Source organism: Cnephaeus nilssonii, assembly GCF_951640355.1.
Source record: "Cnephaeus nilssonii genome assembly, chromosome: 14".
Classification (NCBI taxonomy): Eukaryota; Metazoa; Chordata; class Mammalia; order Chiroptera; family Vespertilionidae; genus Cnephaeus; species Cnephaeus nilssonii.
In genome coordinates, this window is record NC_137085.1 from 7,788,355 (window position 1) to 7,810,098 (window position 21,744).

General features: G+C 37.8%; 1 protein-coding gene across 4 annotated transcripts in view; it reads left to right on the forward strand.

Moving 5' to 3' along the window:
• SCAI (suppressor of cancer cell invasion) overlaps positions 1–21,744 on the forward strand; it is an 80,801-nt gene that overhangs the window by 33,686 nt on the left and 25,371 nt on the right. For all 4 annotated transcript variants that reach the window (XR_013814454.1, XM_079789770.1, XM_079789771.1 and 1 more), the window contains 9 exons: positions 9,849–9,944; positions 10,507–10,593; positions 12,096–12,194; positions 15,562–15,658; positions 17,067–17,165; positions 17,300–17,452; positions 19,144–19,245; positions 20,159–20,260; positions 20,974–21,052. Coding sequence is in view for 3 of the 4 variants with exons in the window: in XM_079789770.1 (XP_079645896.1) it covers positions 9,849–9,944; positions 10,507–10,593; positions 12,096–12,194; positions 15,562–15,658; positions 17,067–17,165; positions 17,300–17,452; positions 19,144–19,245; positions 20,159–20,260; positions 20,974–21,052 (914 nt within the window). In the remaining variant the exon portion in view is untranslated. The remainder of the gene's footprint in view (positions 1–9,848; positions 9,945–10,506; positions 10,594–12,095; positions 12,195–15,561; positions 15,659–17,066; positions 17,166–17,299; positions 17,453–19,143; positions 19,246–20,158; positions 20,261–20,973; positions 21,053–21,744) is intronic.

Below are 21,744 nucleotides of genomic sequence, written 5' to 3' on the forward strand. Positions count from 1 at the left end.
GAAAGACGAATGGAAAACCGAAAAGTGATAAGTAAAATGTTGCTTCAACGGCATGAAAGAAAGTCTTTTTTGCATCGAATTGTGACTGGCGATGAAAAGTGGATTTATTTTGAGAATCCCAAATGCACAAAATCATGGGTTGATCCAGGTCAACCATCAACATCGACTGCAAGGCCAAATCCCTTCGGAAAGAAGACAATGCTCTGCGTTTGGTGGGATCAGGAAGGTGTGGTGTATTATGAGCTTCTAAAACCAGGTGAAACCGTTAATACTGATTGATACCGACAACAAATAATCAATTTGAACCACGCTTTGATTGTGAAATGACCAGAATGGGTCACGGCAAAGTAATTTTGCTTCATGATAACATAACCATCACACACTTCAAAACCAGTTAAAGACACGTTAAAAGATCTTACCTGGGAAGTATTAACGCATCCGCCGTATTCACCAGACCTTGCCCCTTCAGATTACCACTTGTTCTGATCGATGGCACACGCACTTTCTAAGCAGCACTTCAAAACGTACAAAGAAGTGAAAACTTGGGTCTCTGAATGGTTTGCCTCAAAACAAGAAAAGTTCTATTGGGACGATATCCACAAATTACCTGAAAAATGGGGAAATGTGTAGCTAGCGATGGACATTACTTTGAATAAAGCACTTTTGATGTTTCTCTTGAAATTATCGTGTTTTCTTTGATTACAAAATCTGCATTATTAACCAGTATACCCAGTAAATTAAACACCTTTCTACTTTCAAATATTGACTAGGTTTTGGGCATTTCTTTGAAATAGAGACAATTTCTTTGGGAATAATTTAAAAAAAAAAAAAAGGTGGTTTTTTTGTTTTTTATTCCCTCCCTTTTTATATTTGTTTTGGTCTGAATAGAAAACAGGATCAAAGAGCTCATAGAGAACAAGAAATATATTGGTAGTGGTTCTGGACCAGTGTTTGCATTTGGGGAAATGGAGTGAAGTGGGAATCCAGCTGAATAGCATCAGCTTTTAACATTGGCCCTTCGTTCCCGGCATTCCTTTCATTGTGTGAGCTCATCTTTTGGTTAGCTTTCCTATTTGTTTTCTCTTTCTTTCTTGAGTTCACACACTGGTAATTAAACTTGTTATTGCAGTGTAATGTACTTATAGGAAAGTATAAATAAGGGTGTTTTTTTACAGACTGAATACATTCATGTGGCTGGTAATTGGATAAAGAAATAGAACATACAGCACCTTGGCAACCTCTCATGTTCCCTCTCACCTAGACTCTAACTCTTTATGTACAGAGGGAGACAGTGCATTTCAGTGCATGAAAGGCCTGAGAGTTCCTATAGAATATCTTATTTGGGTATAATAAATTCTCTTTTTACTCTCAAAGATATGTATTTTCACCTTATATTAAGCCATTCATCCAAGTTGTCAGAGACTTTTCAGTTTCCCAGCTGTGACTGTCTTAATGGAGCTTTTTTTTTTCTTCCTGAAAATACCTTCTGATAATATGTGCATGATAAATAAACTTCTTTCCACTTACTGTGTAAGGAATCATAGTCTAGAGAGTGAGAAATGGGCAGAATGAATGGTGTTGTGCTTAAAATAGCTCTTGCATGTAGTTACAGTAGTAATGAAGTGTTAGAAATAGCTTTGAATACTGTCAGAAAAATGATCAAAGCCCAAGTGCTTGCAGGGTTCTGGTTGCCATGGTGACAAAGCAGCATGGAATACTTGGTGGGATTATACAAGGCAGCATCTTGAGACATATTTGAGATACACAGCTGTGTCTACCACTGATATCCATGATTTTGGTGCTTTGAAACAGCAGAGGCCTCCAAGTCACTAATTATTTGATTCCAAAGGAGCAAATACAGCAAGCCAAAATAAGCGTTGGAGCCCATGAGTGTATATATGTACAGAGATGTACACCAACGTGAAGTGTAATGGTCTTAAATTAAAATCATGGCAGAAATTATTTGTATTAAATATGCTTCCAATATTTTATGTTAAAGAAGAAATGATCTACAATGCTTCCTTTCAAAGCTTATTTTTCAGAAGCCCTGGCTCCTAAAGAGGAAAGGATAACTGAGAAATTACCAGTTTGCCACATTGTCTCCCTCTCCTTCCTCTCTTTTTCTTTTTCTTCCCCTCCCTCTTCCTTCTCCTTCAAAACATTAATACTTTCCCAGAGGCAAGTTTCACAAGCTGGTAATAGTAAGGTATATGTTATTCAGAAATAATACCCTAAACTATTGTACAAGTTTGTACCATGTACTTTCATTTTATATGGCTTCCCACTCAAAAGAATCGCCCTTGACTTTGAGGCAGACTGCCACCAGAGTGATCTAGAGAAGAAGCATTGACTAATAAAATTTTAATGTGAGCCACAAATGAGACTTAAAATTTTCTAGCAGCCAGATTTTTTAAATGTAAAATGAAAAAAGTAAAATTAATTTTAATATATTTTATTTGATCCATTATATCAAAAATATTTTATTTCAATATGTAATCACTGTAGGAAAATTGAGATCTTCTACATTCCTTTTCTTTCCATACTTAGTCTTGGAAGTACACCGAGTGTTTTATACTTACATTTCAGTTCAATTAGCCACATTTCAAGCACTCCATAGCCACATGTGGCTATTGGCTCAGGCAAAGTCGCTCCCACTTTTAGATTCTGTTCTCACAGTGGTCCAGTGTGCTGTGCAGTGGATTCAAGTCAGCTACTTTGGGGTTCTCTTCTGCACAGCCCATCAGATGTCCCATTTGTTTCTCCTGTCTCTTCCTGTACAGATGCCGATAGCCTGCAGGTCTTGGCTGTTGTTGATTTGTCCCCACCCACCTGTACGTTAGGATTTGAGGGGTACCTTATCACTTGGCTGTCATAACAAAATACCACAAACTGAGTGGCTTAAGCAACAGAAATGTATTGTCTCAGTTCTGGAGGCTAGAAGTTCAAGATCAAGGTGTCAGCAGGGTTGGTTCTTGCTGAGGCCTCTCTCCTTGGCTTGTAGGTGGCCATTTTCTTGCTGTGTTCTCATGGAGCAGTCCCTCTTTGCATGGGCACCCCTGGTGTCCCTCTGTGCATCCTAATCTCCTTCTTATAAGAACACGAGTCAATTGTATTAGGGCCTACCCTAAAGGCCTCATACTAATTTATCTCTTTATCATCTCCAGGCACACTCATATTCTGAGGTACGGGGTAGGCATCCATGATTTTGGCTGGTTCAATTTAGTAAAGAGGGTTGAATTGTAAAAACTTGGGAGAAAGTTCCTAAGTTTTGACATCTCAACATTACATTTAAAACATCTCTGAGAGTCAGGTTTAATCATCTGTTCTACACTTCATCCTGCCATAATTTCCTAACTTTTGTTGAGAGTTGAAAATTTTAAAAAAGGGAGATCATACTTTGTCATACTTTCATTTCCTCTAAAGCCGTGGGAAAAGAATAAGAGCAGCCAATTTATGACACAGGTGTCTTGGCAAGAAGTGAAATATGAGGCCATTTAGCTTACAGGATAATTCACAGAGCCGCATTTCGTTTAACTCTATGGACCATTAATTTCCCATCTCTGCTGACAGTAATAAAGACCAAATGATACATTCCGAATTTAAAACCAGAGTCAATCTCTGAATAGTAGAGGAATTTGTCTAAAACTCTTCATAAAATACCTTAATTTAGACCCTAATCATATTACAATGGTTTTCTATATTAATTTTCATGATATGTCTCATTAGAAAAAGGATGATCATAGGACTTACCCTTTTAGGACGTTAAAAAAAATTTAAACCCTATTTCAAAAAGGAAATTGCTATCTTTATAGCAAGTCTTTAGACTGGAGTGGTAGATGTTCTAAGTTCTATTAAGGAAAATAGTATAGAATTTAGCCAATAAATCATAAAATATTTGTATATTATGACTTACTGTCAGGAACTTTGTTCTAGCCTTTAGATCACTTTTTATTTGCTTTTAGCTCTTATACAAAATTTCCTTCCCATAAAACTCAGTCATTAACTATCTGAAGTTTTGTAGTCTGAAAAAAAACACACAGAGTTTTGATTCTGTTTTCTCTCTTAATAAGATATAACTGAGGTTTATTAAATTTGTCAGTTTTAGAAACTTAAAGGAACTTGCAGGCAAATGCTTAACTTGAAAATTGGCCTAAAGACTTTACATGGTATCTTTAACACTTTTTTTAAAAATATATTTTATTGATTTTTTTACAGAGAGGAAGAGAGAGAGATAGAGAGTTAGAAACATCGATGAGAGAGAAACATAGATCAGCTGCCTCCTGCACACCCCCCACTGGGGATGTGCCTGCAACCAAGGTACATGCCCCTGACCAGAATCGACCCTGGGACCCTTGAGTCTGCAGGCCGACGCTCTATCCACTGAGCCAAACCGGTTTCGGCTTTACACGGTATCTTTAAAGATGCACCCAGGAGTTGTCAGGTCTCATGAAGGTGATGTGGCTGCCTAATGCTTTTATATAATAGTGCAGTCTTCCTGGCAGCAGCTAGTTTAGGAGTCTTAAAGATTCTAGCAGCAACTTCCATTTTTAAATATCTGATTAGCTCTTCCTAATGCAGCTTCTTACTAGAGATCCCTGGAGACAGGAAAAAGAGGAAAACTTGCAATAAATGTGGAAACTAGTATCTATAGTTAACCAATTTCTGTAATCTGAAATGAGTTTTTACTTATCATAAGGATAATGGAAATGGATTTAAAAAAATGCAATTACTATCTTATTCTCCTTGTGTGTGCCTGAAATTTTGGGAAAACCTTTTGTTTTTTTACTCATTTTTTTAACATCTGATACAGAAATGTGAATCTTCTGTTAACTCATCAGTTCCACTTACAGAAATTTACCTCTTACTCATCCTATATAATAAAAGCCTAATATGAAAATCGACCGAACTGTGGAATGACCAGTCGCACTGACTACCAGGGGGCAGACGCTCAACGCAGGAGCTGTCCATAGGCCCCAGGCCAGCCAAGACGGGTGCCAGCAGGGGCCCCCTCATCGCCCCGCCAGTCGCCCTGCAGAGGGAGGTGACAGGTGGCGGTAGCAGGGGGCAGGGCCAGCGAGTGGGCAGCACCAGGCCGGCCAAGCAGGTGCCAGTGGGGGCCCCCTGAGTGCCCCGCCAGTCGCCCTGCAGATTGGCCTGATTGTTGGCCAGGCCTTGGGACCTTACCCATGCACAAATTTCGTGCACTGGGCCTCTAGTATCACATAACTATTCAAGTTTGTTAAATATGAAGATGTTTATTGCATCTTTATAACAAGGAAAAGCTGGAAGCAATATAAATGTCCATCAGGAGGGATTAGTTAAAGTGGTTCATTATATACTACACTAGAAGCCCAGCATGCAAAATCACATGGCCCCACCCACCCACATGGCCTCATTGTGCTCGCAGCCCCGCTCACCCGCCCGCCACCTCACCACACTCACAGCCCTGCCCACCTGTGCCAGTCTTTGGTCGTTACAGCATTAGGGCCATGGGCTTTTTATATATATATTGATTGTACATAGTAAATATTGATATAATTCTGTATTCATTAAAGAAACATGACATATTAGTAAATAAAAAAGGCATGTTATATTATAAAAAAAGGCATGTTATAAAACTTTATATATAGTTGGATCCCATTTATTTAAAATAATAGAAAAACTCACATATATATTAAGTGTACATATAAAATACATTTGCAATGGGGGCTAGAATTGAGGGGAGAAGCAATAGGGTATTTTTTACTTCTTGTTTTATATATATATTTTTAAAATATATTTTTATTGATTTCAGAAAGGAAGGGAGAGGGAGAGGAGAGATGGAAATATCATTGATGAGAGAGAATCATTGATTGGCTGCTTCCTGCACGCCCCCTACTGGGGATTGAGCCCGCAACCTGGGCATGTGCCCTTGACTTCAATCGAATCCGGGACCCTTCAGTCGGCAAGCTGACGCTCTATCCACAGTCAAACCAGCTAGGGCTATAGTACCTTTGTTTTCCAAGAGATATATTATTTTCAAAATTAAAGAAGGAAGAAAGAAACATAAGGTCTCTATGATAGGTTATGAAAAGTCATTCCTGTCCTTATATCCATGCCCACAAGTCATCCCCTCTCACACTGACTCTGGGCTTGGCCATGAGATTTGCTTTGGCCAATGGTACAATAGAGACTTTTTAAAAAATATATATTTTATTGATTTTTTACAGAGAGGAAGGGAGAGGGATAGAGAGTCAGAAACATCGATGAAAGAGAAACATCGATCAGCTGCCTCCTGCACACCTCCCACTGGAGATGTGCCCGCAACCAAGGTACATGCCCTTGACCGGAATCGAACCCGGGACCCTTGAGTCCGCAGGCCGACGCTCTATCCACTGAGCCAAACCTGTCAGGGCACAATAGAGACTTGATGCAAAGACTTGAAAAGAAAAATGCATATTCGAACTGCCCTTTCTTTTACTGCTCTTCGGATCCTTACAACCAGTCTCAGATGAACAGACTCAAGCTAGCCTGTTGGATGATGGGAAACATGTCGCCTCCCACCATGGCCACCACCCAGGCAACTGCTGGATATTTGAGGGAGGCCGTCCTCTACTCGCTGTCCACAGTTGCATGAGTGAGGTCTGGCCGAGAGTTGTGCTACATTTAGCTTATAATTGCCTTTGTTTCTCTTAAATATCTTATGTAGCCCTCTCTCTCTGATGATCTCTTCTTTCTCTTTTGCATATCCAAATCTATCTTCATGCAGCTTTTCCTCACTACTCAAACCCTCAATAAGTCTCTTTTCTATACTCTTCTATTACTTTTACCGAGTACCGTATAATTTAGTGTTTAATGTGCTTTTTTTCTCTTTTTCTGTATATATGTTGGTCTTTTCTCTCTACCTAATAATAAGTTCCTTGATTGTACAGATCATATTTCACATAATTTTCTCGGGCTTTCATAATATTTAGCACTTGATAGAATCATAGTGCCAGGTTTCCTCCTTCCATCCAGTGTCTTCAACATACACCTCGCCTAATTGCAGGGCATGTGCCACCAATAGCAGCATGACACACCACTGGTGCAAGGGAAAAGCTACACAAACACAGGCTGTATTTGCTTCTGCTCTGCAGCTATCTCATTTCCACGAAATTATGTTTCCTTCACCAAGTAAATTTAAAAAAGCTGGTCTGTGTGTATGTATGTGGTCTCCTTTTGCCAATCCAAGACATGTATGTGTATTATACACAGTGCTGCACATGTGTGTATATTTGTTAACATGAAAAGAATCCTAATGATATAGTAAGTTAACACTTGACATTAATACTGTATATGCATAAAATCTGGAAAGATATACAGCCCTCCCCTCCAAAACAACCAATCTAAACTACTACCTCAAATTCCTTTGAAATTGTATAATGTACCAAGAACATTCAGCTTATCTAGTTATGTGAGATAAATAAAGATTTATTTCATACTTGAAAGTTAAAAGAGGTTTAAATGAGAGAATTTATATTTTAAAAGTCTTTCACTACTAAACATTGGTTTTCTCTATTTTAAGTATTTTGGTAGACATTTGGGTTATAGGGATTCATTCTGAAATATAGCCTGCTTCTTTTCTTAATTGAAAATAGTGCCCGTTGTGATCATAGGGATATTGACTTAGACAAAGTGATATTAACACAGAGATAAACAATTGAACTGATCGAAAGGAGTAGAGATTCCAAAATAAAAATACTAGTTTATCTGGCAACATCAGTGGAAGGGATTGGTCCTCTCCCTTCCTTCTTTCTCTAAAATCAATAAAAACATACATATTTTTTTAAAAATAGAGATATCTTTCACCAAAGTGATAAAAATATGAGACTTTGCATTAAAGGCTCCAAAAAATATTAGACCTTTATGGAAAAAGTTATAAAATTTATTTAGTGACAATATTTTTAACATAAATGGAAAGGGATACTATTTACATGAAAAGTTATTTTTATACTGTTAATTTCCAAAATGGATCTTTAGATTAAGTCAGTCATTAAAACTCTATCATTAGGATTTTTGTTTTAGAACTTTGATAAGCTCATTTTAAAACTCATATACAAGTACCAGGAACTAAGTATAGCCAATTGAAAAAGAAGAAGCATGCCACACTTATTATAAAGCTGTAGTTATTAACAGAATGTTAATGAGGAAGTAGAAAAACAGACCAGTGGAATAAAAAATTAAACAGCTAAGACACAAGTATAAGGGAACAATGATGATACTAGCCAAAATAATATATTTTTAAAAATCATTCAGATATAATTTATTTTTGGTTATGTTGAAGAGTTAAATTTGAAAGCCAACACTTTATATCTTTACAAAGACTGTGTTATTGTATGGATGAATTGCTTTAAAAAGATATTAAAAGCACTAAACATAAAGACTAAGATTGATATGCTTGATAACTACTCATATCAGTAAAAATGAGAAGACAAGTCACAGACTGGGATAAGAAGTGTATCACTGTAATCAATGAATGATTGTTGTTCCTTATAAAACAAATTACTTTGGCAGTATAGCTCTCACGAGATTTAGTTTCCTTTATTATGAATACCGTGAGCTTGTCAGAATTCCACAAGTCAGCAAAATCCTTAGATTCTTTTCCTTGATCTGTTTTGTCCCTCTGAAGGAATATATTAGAGGCCACTCTCCTATGTTTATTCACAGGCTTTCGGTTTTGCCCTGAGGATGCGACACAGTCTTAAACTAGCATTTCTCAAATTGTCTTTTTTATGCTCCTGCTTTAGAAACTGTTGTGTATTTCCGGTTCTGGAATGTGTGGCTTTTCTCTTTTCCTTTCCATCCGTGTTTGCAGCTGGTTCTTTTCTGAGTTTGTCTCTCGCATTTTGTAAAGTACAACTAAGAGCATCCAGGGCTAGTAGCATACCATCTCTTGGCTTTCTCCTATAAATCCACAAGTTCATTAGTCACATTATCTGCTTTCCAAGTTATTGCCAGAAGTACAGTTCTGCCACTGTGTTATATATATGTCATCATTTTTCCAGTCTTCAGTCACAGTTACTTGTTGCTCATTCCCGATGACAGTCTCACGTATATGGTGTGTTTGGTATGGCAGTAGCCCACTCCTGGTTCCATTTTCTCTATTGACTTTTCCTAAGTAAGCCTGCGGTAACTACTTCAAAATTATAGTGCCTTACTGCGATGGAGACTTATTTCTAGCTCCCATGTTAGCCACAAGTTATATGAAATGTGTCTTGCTCTGTGTTCCAGGCAGAGGAGCAGCCCGTTTTTGGTCTTAGGTCAGAGGGAAAGGTGAAAATGCTGACCCATGGAATAGCTCTTAGGTCTTCTCGGATATGGTGGAGATAATTTACAATTATATTTCATTGGCCATCCCACGTTACATGGCAGGCCCAGTGTCTTCATCGTGGCGTATTTGTCTCTAAGGGAGGAACAGTAGCTATCAGGCCCAAAGACAGGGGGCAATCGTTTCACCTGTAGGGAAGGGGTAGAATAGTTGAGAACAATACTACCTGCGCTTTCACTTCTAGAGCCCCTAAAGCAGTGTTTTCAAAGTGCGGAATTCTTAGGTGGAGATAAACATTTGGAAGCTGACATTGTAAGATCACCCCGGAGAGGGAAGAGAGCACTGGATTCCTCCTGGGGCACTAAGAATTAGCTGTCAGAAGTAGGGGAGAGATAGGAAAGAACGCGCTCTGGACCTTCTCGTAGAGCTGTTCTCCAAAAATTATAACATTAAAAAAAAGCCTGAATGCAGATGCTTTTAGATCTATCCAGTTTGTCATCACAAGACTTCGTTTCCAAATAGCAGGTATTTAAAATTAAAATGCGTGTATTTGTTCTTACAGAGATTTGCCACAATATGGGCAGAAGCAGTGGCAATCCTATTTTGGAAGAACTTTTGATGTTTACACCAAACTCTGGAAGTTCCAGCAGCAGCACCGGTAAAGGAATTTTATAGTTAAAGGAGAGTGAAACGCCATTTTGTATTAATCACAGTTTTGACCTTTTACTACCTTTGTGCTTTTTACCTGGATACATCTTAATATATTTTATCTTCATGACCCAAATGAAAACAAATTGATTTTTTAATGTTTATTTAAGGTTTTAAAATGTAAGTTCTTAGGATTTTTAAAGAAAATGTTACATGTTAAATGGTTCAGATGAATTCTACACTAGCATAGCTTGGCTGATTCATGTTTTCATTCTTTAAATAGGTGTTGTTTATTGGCCAAAACTATTTGAGGGTGTTGCTTCTAATTTTCATGAACAAAGCTCAAAGAAGTTTCTATTTATGTTTCAACTTAAATGGACATTTAGTAAATGCTTTTTGAATGTAATTGAATGATTATGTTTCAATCTCATGAAAAATTCATAAATCTGAATTCATGAATTTAAAATTTCATGCTGGATTGGGTATCATTTATCCTATTAAGTTTACAGATTTGGTTATTTTTGAAATTTATAGTCTCTTATTTCTATTTTCTTATTTCCTATATAAAACAGACAAGTCTTGGATAATCGGTATGGCTTGAAGCGGTGGCAAATAGGGGAAATTGCTTCTAAGATTGGGCAGCTATACTACCATTATTAGTAAGTGAATTGTATATGGGAAAATCAAGCATTGACCTGATTTAAACACAGCATGCGGAAGTATGCATGGTATATTACTTACTTGGTTGGAGGGAAAACTAAGGAGTTACAAATGAAAACCTTAGTAATTCAGATCATATTGGTTAAGACTGCATTATGAAATGACCTTCCATAATCAAAGTAACATTATTTGCTTCAATGGCTCACCTTCCAAACAGTTCATTTGGTCAGACTTATCGATAACTTAAAGGAGTAAGATCTTAGTTTTAGGTATATGAATTTATAGTTTGTAATCACTTCACTTAAGTCTTGATACTGTGCAGAGATATATCATAACTTTTATGTTTGAATACGTGGTTTTCAGGAGGATATTTTAAGATTCATACCTATAGGATATGTCTAAAAAGTTACATGAAGTAGATAATGATACTTCTGATTATATCCTTAGAGCAGCATCTATAGGGGCTGGCAAAAGTAGGTCTACAGTTGTACTTATTGAAAATAATGCAATAATTAATAATAATGCCAGAATAAAGTCTGTGTTCCGTGTACTCACAACTCTAAACCTACTACCTATATGTAGTCCAACCCATGAGTCAGGGACAGAAGAGAACTCCTTTTAGGACTAAATCTTATTATCATGAAGCAATACCAGGTATGCCATAAAAAGACTTGGACCATTTGTAACTTACTAGGCCAGAAAAATTCCTTCCTCTTCCTGTCTTTTGGCATGGCACCCATAATTCCCACCATTAAAATCACTCTCTTGGGTAGAGTATTTTCTTAAGAAGTCATTTGTAAAACTAGACACGTGGTGTGTTTTGTATATTTTAATTAATTTTTTAATTTTTCAATTACAGTTTTCCTTCAGTATTGTAATGGTTTTAGGTATACAGCATAGTGATTAGACAGTCGTATACTTTACAAAGTGTCCCCCGGATATTTCCAGTACCCACTTGGCACCATACTTAGTTACTACAATATTATTGACTATATTCCCTATGCTGTACTTGACATCCCCGTGACTATTCTGTAACTACTAGTCCCTTCATCCCTTTCACCCAGTTCTCTAAACAAAGAGCCTAATTCATCAGCATCCTTTGAAGATTAATATGGATTAATCCATTTCTGAAATCCGTGAGAAAAAAATGAAAGAAATTAGTCAAAGGACAAGTGACTATGTATGGATTTGAGGAAGGTCATGAAAGGCCTGGTTCTGGGTGGAAATGCTGTTTGGAGAGTCCCTGAGAAGAATGAGAATAATGTGTGCTTTGGGTTGCCATCCAAAAGGATTGGGAGCAGTGGGGAGGTATTTTTTTAAAATTATCATTATTATTATTTTTACACATTTTAAGGGTGATATGAATATTGCTTTGCTGATTCAAATTTAGGACAGTCATTCCCATCCCTCATGTACAGGAATAAAGGAATTATGGAGCAAGTATTGATCATAACGAAGAATTTGAGACATTGTCAAATTTAAAGATTTCTTTCTCTCATAGCTTACGCACATCTGAGACCAGCTATCTGAATGAGGCTTTCTCCTTCTATTCTGCAATCAGACAGAGATCATACTATTCTCAAGTCAATAAAGAAGACAGGTATGCACCTACTATATTTTTAGAGACAGGAGGTGTAAAACACTTAATTTTTAGTTTGTGGGCAAATTATGCAGAAACGCACACAATTTGTTTATAACTTTTATTCATTTCATGGGTTTTATGGAATGCCTACTATGTACCAGGCCTCCTTAAGCATGCAAAGATATGTTATCAAAGAGCAATAAATATTACAGATGTTGTAACAGATGTCACAGTGCCAGTGGAGTCAGAGCACAAAGGGGGGGTGGGTTACTTCTTTAGGAGAGCTTGGGGTCACACCAAGTGTCATTGAAAAGAAACAACTCCAGAGTGAGGCTTAACTGATAATGTCAGGTCTCTTAATTCATATACATTCAGAAGCCTGTTGATAGTTGTCATGTAGGACTCACGAAAAGGCGCTAAGCTGTTTGAATTTTATTTTATAAACCCACTACTGCCATGCAGTTGTTAGAAGGAAAAAACCTGGTGCAATTCATTAAGTTCCCGACAGTAATCTGTTGAGCACTTACACCTCTGGCAGTGTGGCCGGGGCTTGGGTGGGAAAAGAAAAGAAGAAGGTGTACAGGTGAGCTCTTTCCCTTTCAGGCAATTACCTTCTCGTGGGCGTTATAGACATCTTTGGGTCCCAAGTAGATGGTGATGCTATTAATTCCAGAGGAGTGTGGAATGTGGGAGAAACCAGGGACCTGGCGCAGAATCTTTATTGTTAGTGCTTCAAGAATTGTTAGAAGAGAAAGTTCAGGTCTAGAAGATGGGAATGTTCTCTCTACCTCTGGCAACAGAACTCACAGCTGTTATAAGTGAAAAGATGATATTCTCTTAGTGCTAGAAGAAAACATAGTTTTGCCCTAGCTGGTTTGGCTCAGTGGATAGAGCATTGGCCTGCGGACTGAAGGGTCCCAGGTTCGATTCTGGCCAAGGGCATATGCCCAGGTTGCGGACTCGATCCCCAGTGTGGATTGAATGCAGGAGGCAGCCAATCAATGATTCTCTCTCATCATTGGTGTTGCTATCTCTCTCTCCCTCTCCCTTCCACTCTGAAATCAATAAAAATATATTTTAAAAGAAAAGAAAAAGAAAACAGTTTTGACATGGCTTTCTAGAGAACACTTTGTGCGTGGCTGTCATGAGCTTTCCAGCTCTACGGCGACATTTTTTGGAAAGCCCCACTCTTGTAAATCCCCTTCATGCCCTTGCAAGTCTTGTTCAGACTCGTCCAGAGGAGGTGATTTGATACAAGTGAGGTATGCAGATGCTGAGGTCTCTGTGTTATTGCCTTACTTCATTCTTCTATCAGAAGTTCCATCAGTTATTTTTCCTTCAGATTTTCTTATGATTTGCTTTACATATATTCACTATAGATATATTTCCTACATCCCTCACCCCCTTTTTGCATTTATGTTGTACAATTTGTCTGAATTCTTGGTGAGATAAATTGTATCTCTAAGAACATGCAAAAGGGCTACGTAATATTTTATCAGCAAAGAACTATTTTAAGCAATAGTAAAATACCTTGTATAATTCACTTTTCTAATTTGCCAAGAGGAAAATTGGCCTTAGGCCTGTTGGCTTAAAACCCAACAGTTTGATTTGTGGAAATCATGTTCTATCCTAAGAGCAGACACCACACATCAATTGTTTTCCTGTGCTGCCTCCTAGAGCAGGGCAGATGAACGGAGGTAGGATTATTTGGAACCACGATGACTAAATCTCTTGCCTTAAAGACACTAAATTAGAATCAACGGACAACCCCAAATCTTGACCTTGTTTTCTGGAAGGACTGTTTAGATGGTACGCTGTTTGTTTCTTAGTTCACATAGGGCAGGAGTGCTAGTCAAGGTAGCGATTGGTGACAACTCCTAAAATCAACAGCCAGTAGATTAAAACAAGAAAGTGTGCCACAATATCACAGTTGCTTTATAAGGCAAAAATCTCTTCTCAAAGGGGCAAGTTCTCTCTGCACTCTCAATGCCTCAGCATTCTGTCAAAGCCAGGAGGAAGGGACATTCTAGCCATCCACCCAGGTGACTGCTGTCACTATAGACAACTCTCAACAATGTCTCATTCCATGGGCCCATCCTGTTTAGTAAAGAGAGATGTTACCCCGTAATCACTTGTCCTAGGAGCTGCAAACCCCAGCTGGTCAGAGTTCGATATGGAGAAGATAAAGCACCCAGAGGTCCTAACCTCTGTGTACTTTATTGCATTTAGCCACCAGGAAAAACAGTTTCTCTGGCAAGTGCGCAGTCGTATCAATTAGTAAACACATTTCTAAATAAGTCATGGGTCTAAGAAAATTTTTAAGTTTTGTTATGGAAAATGTCAAACATATACGAAAAATACACTGTTGTGAGGTTATTATATTTGTAATGTAGGATGTAGAAAGCCGGAAGTGGACATTGGGAATGTCAGGTTTCACTTGATACGGGATAAGTGTAAAGAGGTGCAGTATTGACTGTAAAAGCCTTTGGTAAGTTGAGGATGCATATTGCCACTCCTAGCAGCACTAAAAGAACAGTAATGCAGAGGTATGAGTATGAGTAAGAAGCCAGTAGAGGATAGTACACTAAAATATATCAGATTACCTGGAAAGAAAGCAAGAGAGGAGCAATAAAGGACACAAACACGGAAGGGACAAACCGAAAACAAATAAAGCAAGGTGGAGACGCAAACCCAGAGGACCTGCATGTACGAGGCAGAGACTATCACAGTGGATGAAAAAGCAAGACCTAACCATATACTGTCTACAAAAGATGTGGTAAAATAAAAGGACGAAGGCACTTGAAAGCAGAGGAAAAGGAACAGATATGGCCTGTGAGCACTAAGCACAAGAAAACTGGCTTGGTGATATTAATATATAAAAGATGAGAGTTCAAAACAAAGACTGTTCTTCCTGGAATGCTTTTCACCTCATGTTTTTCTGCCTCTTATCTTCTCCTCTTCCATATATATAGCCTTAACTCAAACATTACTCTCTCTGGGAAGTTTACTCCCGCCCAGGATCCAGTCCTGTGGGCTCAAATAGCACCCTTTATTTCTCCTGTCATTATATTTATTCCACTGTGTTTTAAGTATTTATCTGTCTCCTCTATATTTTAAATAATTTTCTGCCTGTAAGAGCTGAGAAGAAGGGACTGTGTAGTTCTGTGTGTGAGTTTTCACTCTGCTTTCAGCACTTAGCATAGTGCCAGATGCATCTAAGTTCTCAATAGGTATTTGTTGAATGAATGAATTGTGGAATGAATCAGTAAGAAATGTGTTAAGACTGTAGGTTATATGCAGAAATATTTATAACTGCAGAATAGGGTCGAAACAGCATATTTTCTTTTTTTAACCTAATGACTAATTTTCCATTTCTCTACCATAGACCTGAGTTGGTAGTTAAGAAGCTACGATACTATGCAAGATTTATAGTAGTTTGTCTTCTTCTCAACAAAATGGATGTGGTAAAGGATCTGGTAAAGGTAAATGTACTTTAAAATATTTGAATATCTAATAGTGTATGGATAATTTTGTTTTTTAAAAATAGATTTGAGGTTAAATAGTTTTTGGTATGTCTAAATCATTACAGCATTAAAAGTGTGGTAACTTCTGCCAAGGGCAATGATAAAAAAAATTTTTTTCGCCGAAACCGGTTTGGCTCAGTGGATAGAGCGTCGGCCTGCGGACTCAAGGGTCCCAGGTTCGATTCTGGTCAAGGGCATGTACTTTGGTTGCGGGCACATCCCCAGTCGGGGGTGTGCAAGAGGCAGCTGATCGATGTTTCTCTCTCATCGATGTTTCTAACTCTCTATCCCTCTCTCTTCCTCTCTGTAAAAAATCAATAAAATATATTTAAAAAAATTTTTTTTCAACTCTTTTCATATTTCCAACACAGACTAACCAGAGACCATTATCTTAATCCCTTGCTTTTTTCCCTTCAGCACGCTTCCCATGAATAGTTGGGAAATGCAAACAAAAGTTAAAATATTTTGTTTAAAAGAAGATAGTTGAAAAGTTAGGTCAAGAAAAAGCACACAATGTTTGACAAAGGTATTAGGAAAGAGTTTGGTTTTTTTCCATTCCTTTAGTATGTCTGCATCACTGTCCTCCATTAACTCAGGCAGATCAGCGTTAATGGCTTTCGGGATTCGTTTACTATCTGTAATGATTGCATACATTCTGGCTGCACTCTGTATTCATTCAGGGAGAGGTTTCAGTGGCATGCTTCTTAATTTTTGATACTCAAGTATAACATGCTAGTTTTGACAAGTCTTCCTCTGTCTTCCTCCACTCCAAGATTCTATTAACTGTTTCCAGATAAAACCAGTATGCTATACTAGTAACTCCAAAGAAAATCTGCTAGACAGTATTAATTTTTTTAATGTTAAAAATTGGGGGGTTTACCTTTAAGAGTTTTCTATTAATAAAATCATTGTTTGCCTGGCCGGTGTGGCTCAGTGGTTGAGCATTGACCCATGAACCAGGAGTTCACAAGTTAGGGCACATGCCTGGGTTGTGGGCTCAATCCCCAGTGAGGGGCGTACAGGAGGCAACCGATCAATGATTCTCATCATTGATGTTTCTGTCTTTCTCTCCCTCTCCCTTCCTCTTTGAAATAAAAACATTAAAAATAAAATAAATTTAAAAATAAAGTCATACCTACTCAGTATGGGTCTCTCTGGATCTCTGAAGATCTTACTGATATGTGTCATTCTGGAGTTTTTGATTTTGAGATAAATCCATGTCATTTTTATTCTTTGTTTTTGGTTATAATTGAGACTGTATATTGGTAATAAACTTCGTAACTATGTCAATTTCTCTCAGGAATATGGTATCTCATAGCTGTCTTTTTTTCTATACCCATTTTCTTTTTTGATGTGTTAAAATCAGGAATTGTCCGATGAAATTGAAGATTACACTCACCGCTTTAATACTGAAGATCAAGTGGAATGGAACCTGGTGCTTCAAGAAGTCGCAGCTTTTATTGAGGTCAGTTTTTGACAAGAAAGGTTGTCATAGTTTTGGAGAAGTAAATTCCTGTGTGGTGTACATTTTCACTGTGTGTGTATATCAAGAAGGAATAACTTACTAGGCTGACATTTTGTCGTTTCTCTTCTCTCCAGGCAGACCCCGTAATGGTACTGAATGATGATAATACCATTGTGATCACATCTAACCGCCTTTCTGAAACAGGAGCCCCGCTGCTGGAACAGGGCATGATTGTGGGACAGCTGTCCTTGGCTGACGCGCTCATTATTGGTAATTGTAATAACCAGGTAAAGAATTGTGAAGGAAGTATGCCGAAAATCCACTTTGAAAAATAGTGCTTTTTATTATTACAGGATTATTATTTCCTTGTAAATATCCTAACACCCATTTGTGAGGAAATGGTTAAATAAATTATGCTGTGTCCATTTATGGACTATGTTACAGACATTTAAATGGTTTAGAAAGAATTTTTAATCACAAAGGAAGATACTCATGATATGGTAAGGGAAAAGAAATTTGTTATGGAGCTAGTATGTAAACAGAATTACCCCATGTGTTAAAACGTCTATATACATATATGCATAGGGAAAAGACCAAGAAGAAATTCACCAATATCATAAAAGGTTTACCTCTGAATAGCAGAATTATAGGTGATTTTTATTTTCTTCTTCACAACTTTCCAAATCTGTATATATTGTAATCAGGCAAAAAGAGAGAGGGTTGTTGTTGTTTTTAAATGTTGTTTTTTTTAAACAGTCTTCCCCCCCCCCCCCAAGTATATTTTATTGATTTATTTACAGAGAGGAAGGGAGAGGGATAGAGAATTAGAAACATCGATGAGAGAGAAACATCGATCAGCTGCCTCCTGTACACCCCCTTCTGGGGATGTGCCCACAACCAAGGTACATGCCCTTGACCGGAATCGAACCTGGGACCCTTCAGTCTGCTGGCCGATGCTCTTATCCACTGAGCCAAACCGGTTAGGGCTTTAAATATGTTTATATTGATTTTTAGATAGAGAGAAAGAGAGAAGGGGAGAGAGATAGAAACATCAATGAGAAAAACACATCGATTGGTTGCCTCCTGCACACCCCATACTGGGGATTGAGCCCACAGCCTGGGCATGTGCCCTGACTGGGAATCGAACCTGGGACCTCGTGGTCCATGGGACGATGCTCAATCCACTGAGCCACACCAGCTGGGCAGAGGAGGGGTTATTTTTAAGTACATTTGTCAAAAGCAAATTTCAAATATTTTTTCATGACAGAATAGTTGCATAATTAATTTAATGTACTGGAAATGTAATTTACTGGAAATATGGAATATTGGAAAAGTCACCAGTGAGGATATTTTTGTGTGTGCATTAGTTATACATTTTAATTTTGGATACTTCTTTACACCTATCATTTTTGTTATTGTAAACTTTTTCTAGTACTTTTCCAACTTTGGTTTTTATAGCCATTAATTCACAGATTTCTAAATTAGAACGTTTTAATTTAAATACAATGTTGTCTTTTCAAAGTAGAAAAAAGTATGCAGTCTCAAACATTGTAAAGTACCAAAATGTAATGAAGAGGTTATAAAATATGGGCCACGGCCATATTTCAGCCTCACTGTTTTGCCAAAAATTAGCATGTTTTATAGGATCTAAAATAGGTCTCTGTTTACATGACTACTTTTATTTGTTTCTAAAAGTACTTGAGGAAATGGATGGATTGATAGGCATATAGATAGATGGAGAGATATGTGATAAAGCAAATATAGAAAAATGTTAATGTTGTAGGATCTAGTTGATAAGCATATTGGTGTCACTGTAAAATTCTTTTAGTATTCTATATTTTGAAATTTTTGATAATAAAATCCTGGAAAAGAAAATACCCAATGTCATTAAGTGTACATGAATGTCAAGATTTATAATATGATTAAAGACTTCAAGGTCTGCATTCTGCATCAATGGTCAGGTTTGTTGTCCTTGCAGGTTAAGTTCAGTGAACTAACTGTTGACATGTTCCGGATGTTACAAGCCCTGGAAAGGGAGCCAATGAATTTAGCTTCCCAGATGAATAAGCCAGGAATGCAGGTACCTTTTCCCTACTTATGCCATTTTGGTAACACTCTTACTGCTTCTGCCCCGCGTGGAATGCTATTATCCAACAATGCTTTGAGTGTGAATATAGAGTTCCCTTGCCCTGGCAGGGTGGCTCAGTTGGTTGGAATGTTGTCCTTATGCACCAGGGTTACAGGCTTGATCCTGGTCAGAGCAAATGCAAGAGTCAACCAATGGATAGGTGAAGCAATGGGTCGATGCTTCTCTCTCTCTCAAAGCAATCAGTCAATAAATTTTTAAAAAGAGCTCTCTTGTCAGCACATGCCAAGCTGGTGAAAGGGCAATACTGGCAGGAGCAGAGACCAGGCAGCCCTCAAGTGCTGGCTCTGCTCCTGTCTGAGATGACTTTCCAAGTTGGCTCTTCTGGCACCATCAAGTTCTTTCTCTATCTCCTCTTTTTAGCTTTTGACTACCCCCCAACCCCCACTCCTGGAGCTCAGAGAACTTTGACCTCATCTAGGAGGTGCCTGATGGATTCACGAAATACTTTCTAAGTTCTATTGCCGCCTTTGGTAGAAAGATAATATGCACAGATGACATAGGAAAAGATGTACTAGCTAATATGAAATATTATGGAACCAGAAGAAACTTGCAACTTGCATGAAGGGCAGGCTTTACTTGGAAGTCCCATGAGTAAAGGTCCCTGGGTCTCATATATGACTATGTGTAGGTCTATGGTGGTAGATGTCGCTTTGTATTTTCCAGATTATGGGGGGGGAAGTACATTAGGAAAAAAAAACCTCTCTTGATGAAGAATAGGAAATATAGATAAGCATAATAATAGTAACAAAAATATATTTGATGAAGAGGATAGTAAAAATAGGCATTGATAATTCATCTGTCAAATACAGCTTGTATGGATATTATTTTCTGTGTGTAAATACAGGAATCAGCTGACAAGCCTACCAGGCGAGAAAATCCCCACAAGTACCTGCTCTACAAACCCACCTTCAGCCAACTGTACACATTCTTAGCAGCATCTTTTAAGGTATATTTGACCCAGTATTTTTTACTATAAGGGAAAAGTGTGCCCTAAATGGAATCTGAGAGTCACTGTGCTCTTTGAATATCTGAGTCAAGAATTTAAGTAAAGTATGAAATTGAAACTGCCTTTACAGTATCCTAATCATAGTTATTCCCAGGATGGAAATTGTTTATAGGCTCTGAATGCTTATTGCCATTAATTAATGAGACTATTGCTTAATTACTTTCCTTTCTCCAGGTTTTTATTACTAAACTACTGTAGGCATAACAGTCAGTGCAGAATTTAAAAATCTGGAGCAGGTTGCACAGACCTGCTCAGAGAAATATTTTGGTCATTGAAAGAGCTATGAGGAGTAGGGAATTCCTCCCAAAGTTTAATAGTGAAAGCCATAGATGGGAGTTTGTCTTTTAACCTATAGTCAGGATATTTACTTCTCCATTTCAAGTTTTCCAGAGGACATTTTCTAAATGATGGGCATTTTAAAGCAGAGATTGTCTTAAAAACGTTTGGCAGTCATTGTAGATTGTAGATTATAATGAATCTTGGCCATGTAGACAGAAGTTGGAACCAGCAAGAGTGGCTCTTCTCTTGGAGAAGACAGTAATATGTCAGATTAGGTGCTTGTTTTCCCCACACCTTTAAAGTGTCATGAGCTTTAAATGAAACTGTTGTTTTCCCTGTTTGTTGTTTTGTATATGTGATTTTTTAAATTTCAGGAGCTGCCTGCCAATAGCGTGCTTCTGATTTACCTGTCAGCCACTGGCGTTTTCCCAACAGGTCGTTCTGATAGTGAAGGTACAATAAAGGAATGCTCCTGTGTGAGCCGGGCTTGAATTCTCTTTATTTTCTACAAGACGATGGCCCGTAGCCCACAGACCATCTCCAGCTTTCTAGAGAGGCTTCTAAATTGGAAACCTGGTCTATTTGTTGAATTGGCAATCTTATAGATACCTCAGTCTATTTTATTTGCTGAAATATTATACACTAAAGTCCGCAAACCATCAGCAAATTCACATGCTACATATGTGTGCCTCACTATCAGATATGCCAGAAGCACACATACATATGAAATAACTAAGCCTAATGATCTACTTCACATCATTAAAATTTTCTGAGCCTTCAGTGCTTTAGGGAATCTGGTCAGCGGCTTCATGTGGCTGAAAGTCTTTGTAGAAATCAGTACACTTTTGTAACTGCGAAAGTTCAAGTCCTTGTCATGATTTTGTTTTCTGTCCTTTCTTTATTTGGTTTTTATGGATTCAACCTGTAGAATATTGGGATGCTGTTTCAGAATAAAAACTTAAAACTGTCCAGAATAAATGAGTCCAGAATATATGAAATTGGTCAGAATAGGTGAGTAACTGGGTTGTAAATGAGGCATTTAAATCTCTGTCTGGACAAAAAAAAATTTTTTTTCCTTAACATCCTTAACATTTTCCTCCTCATGTTTGTTGAAATTTGCATTCCTTTATACAATGCATGTCCCT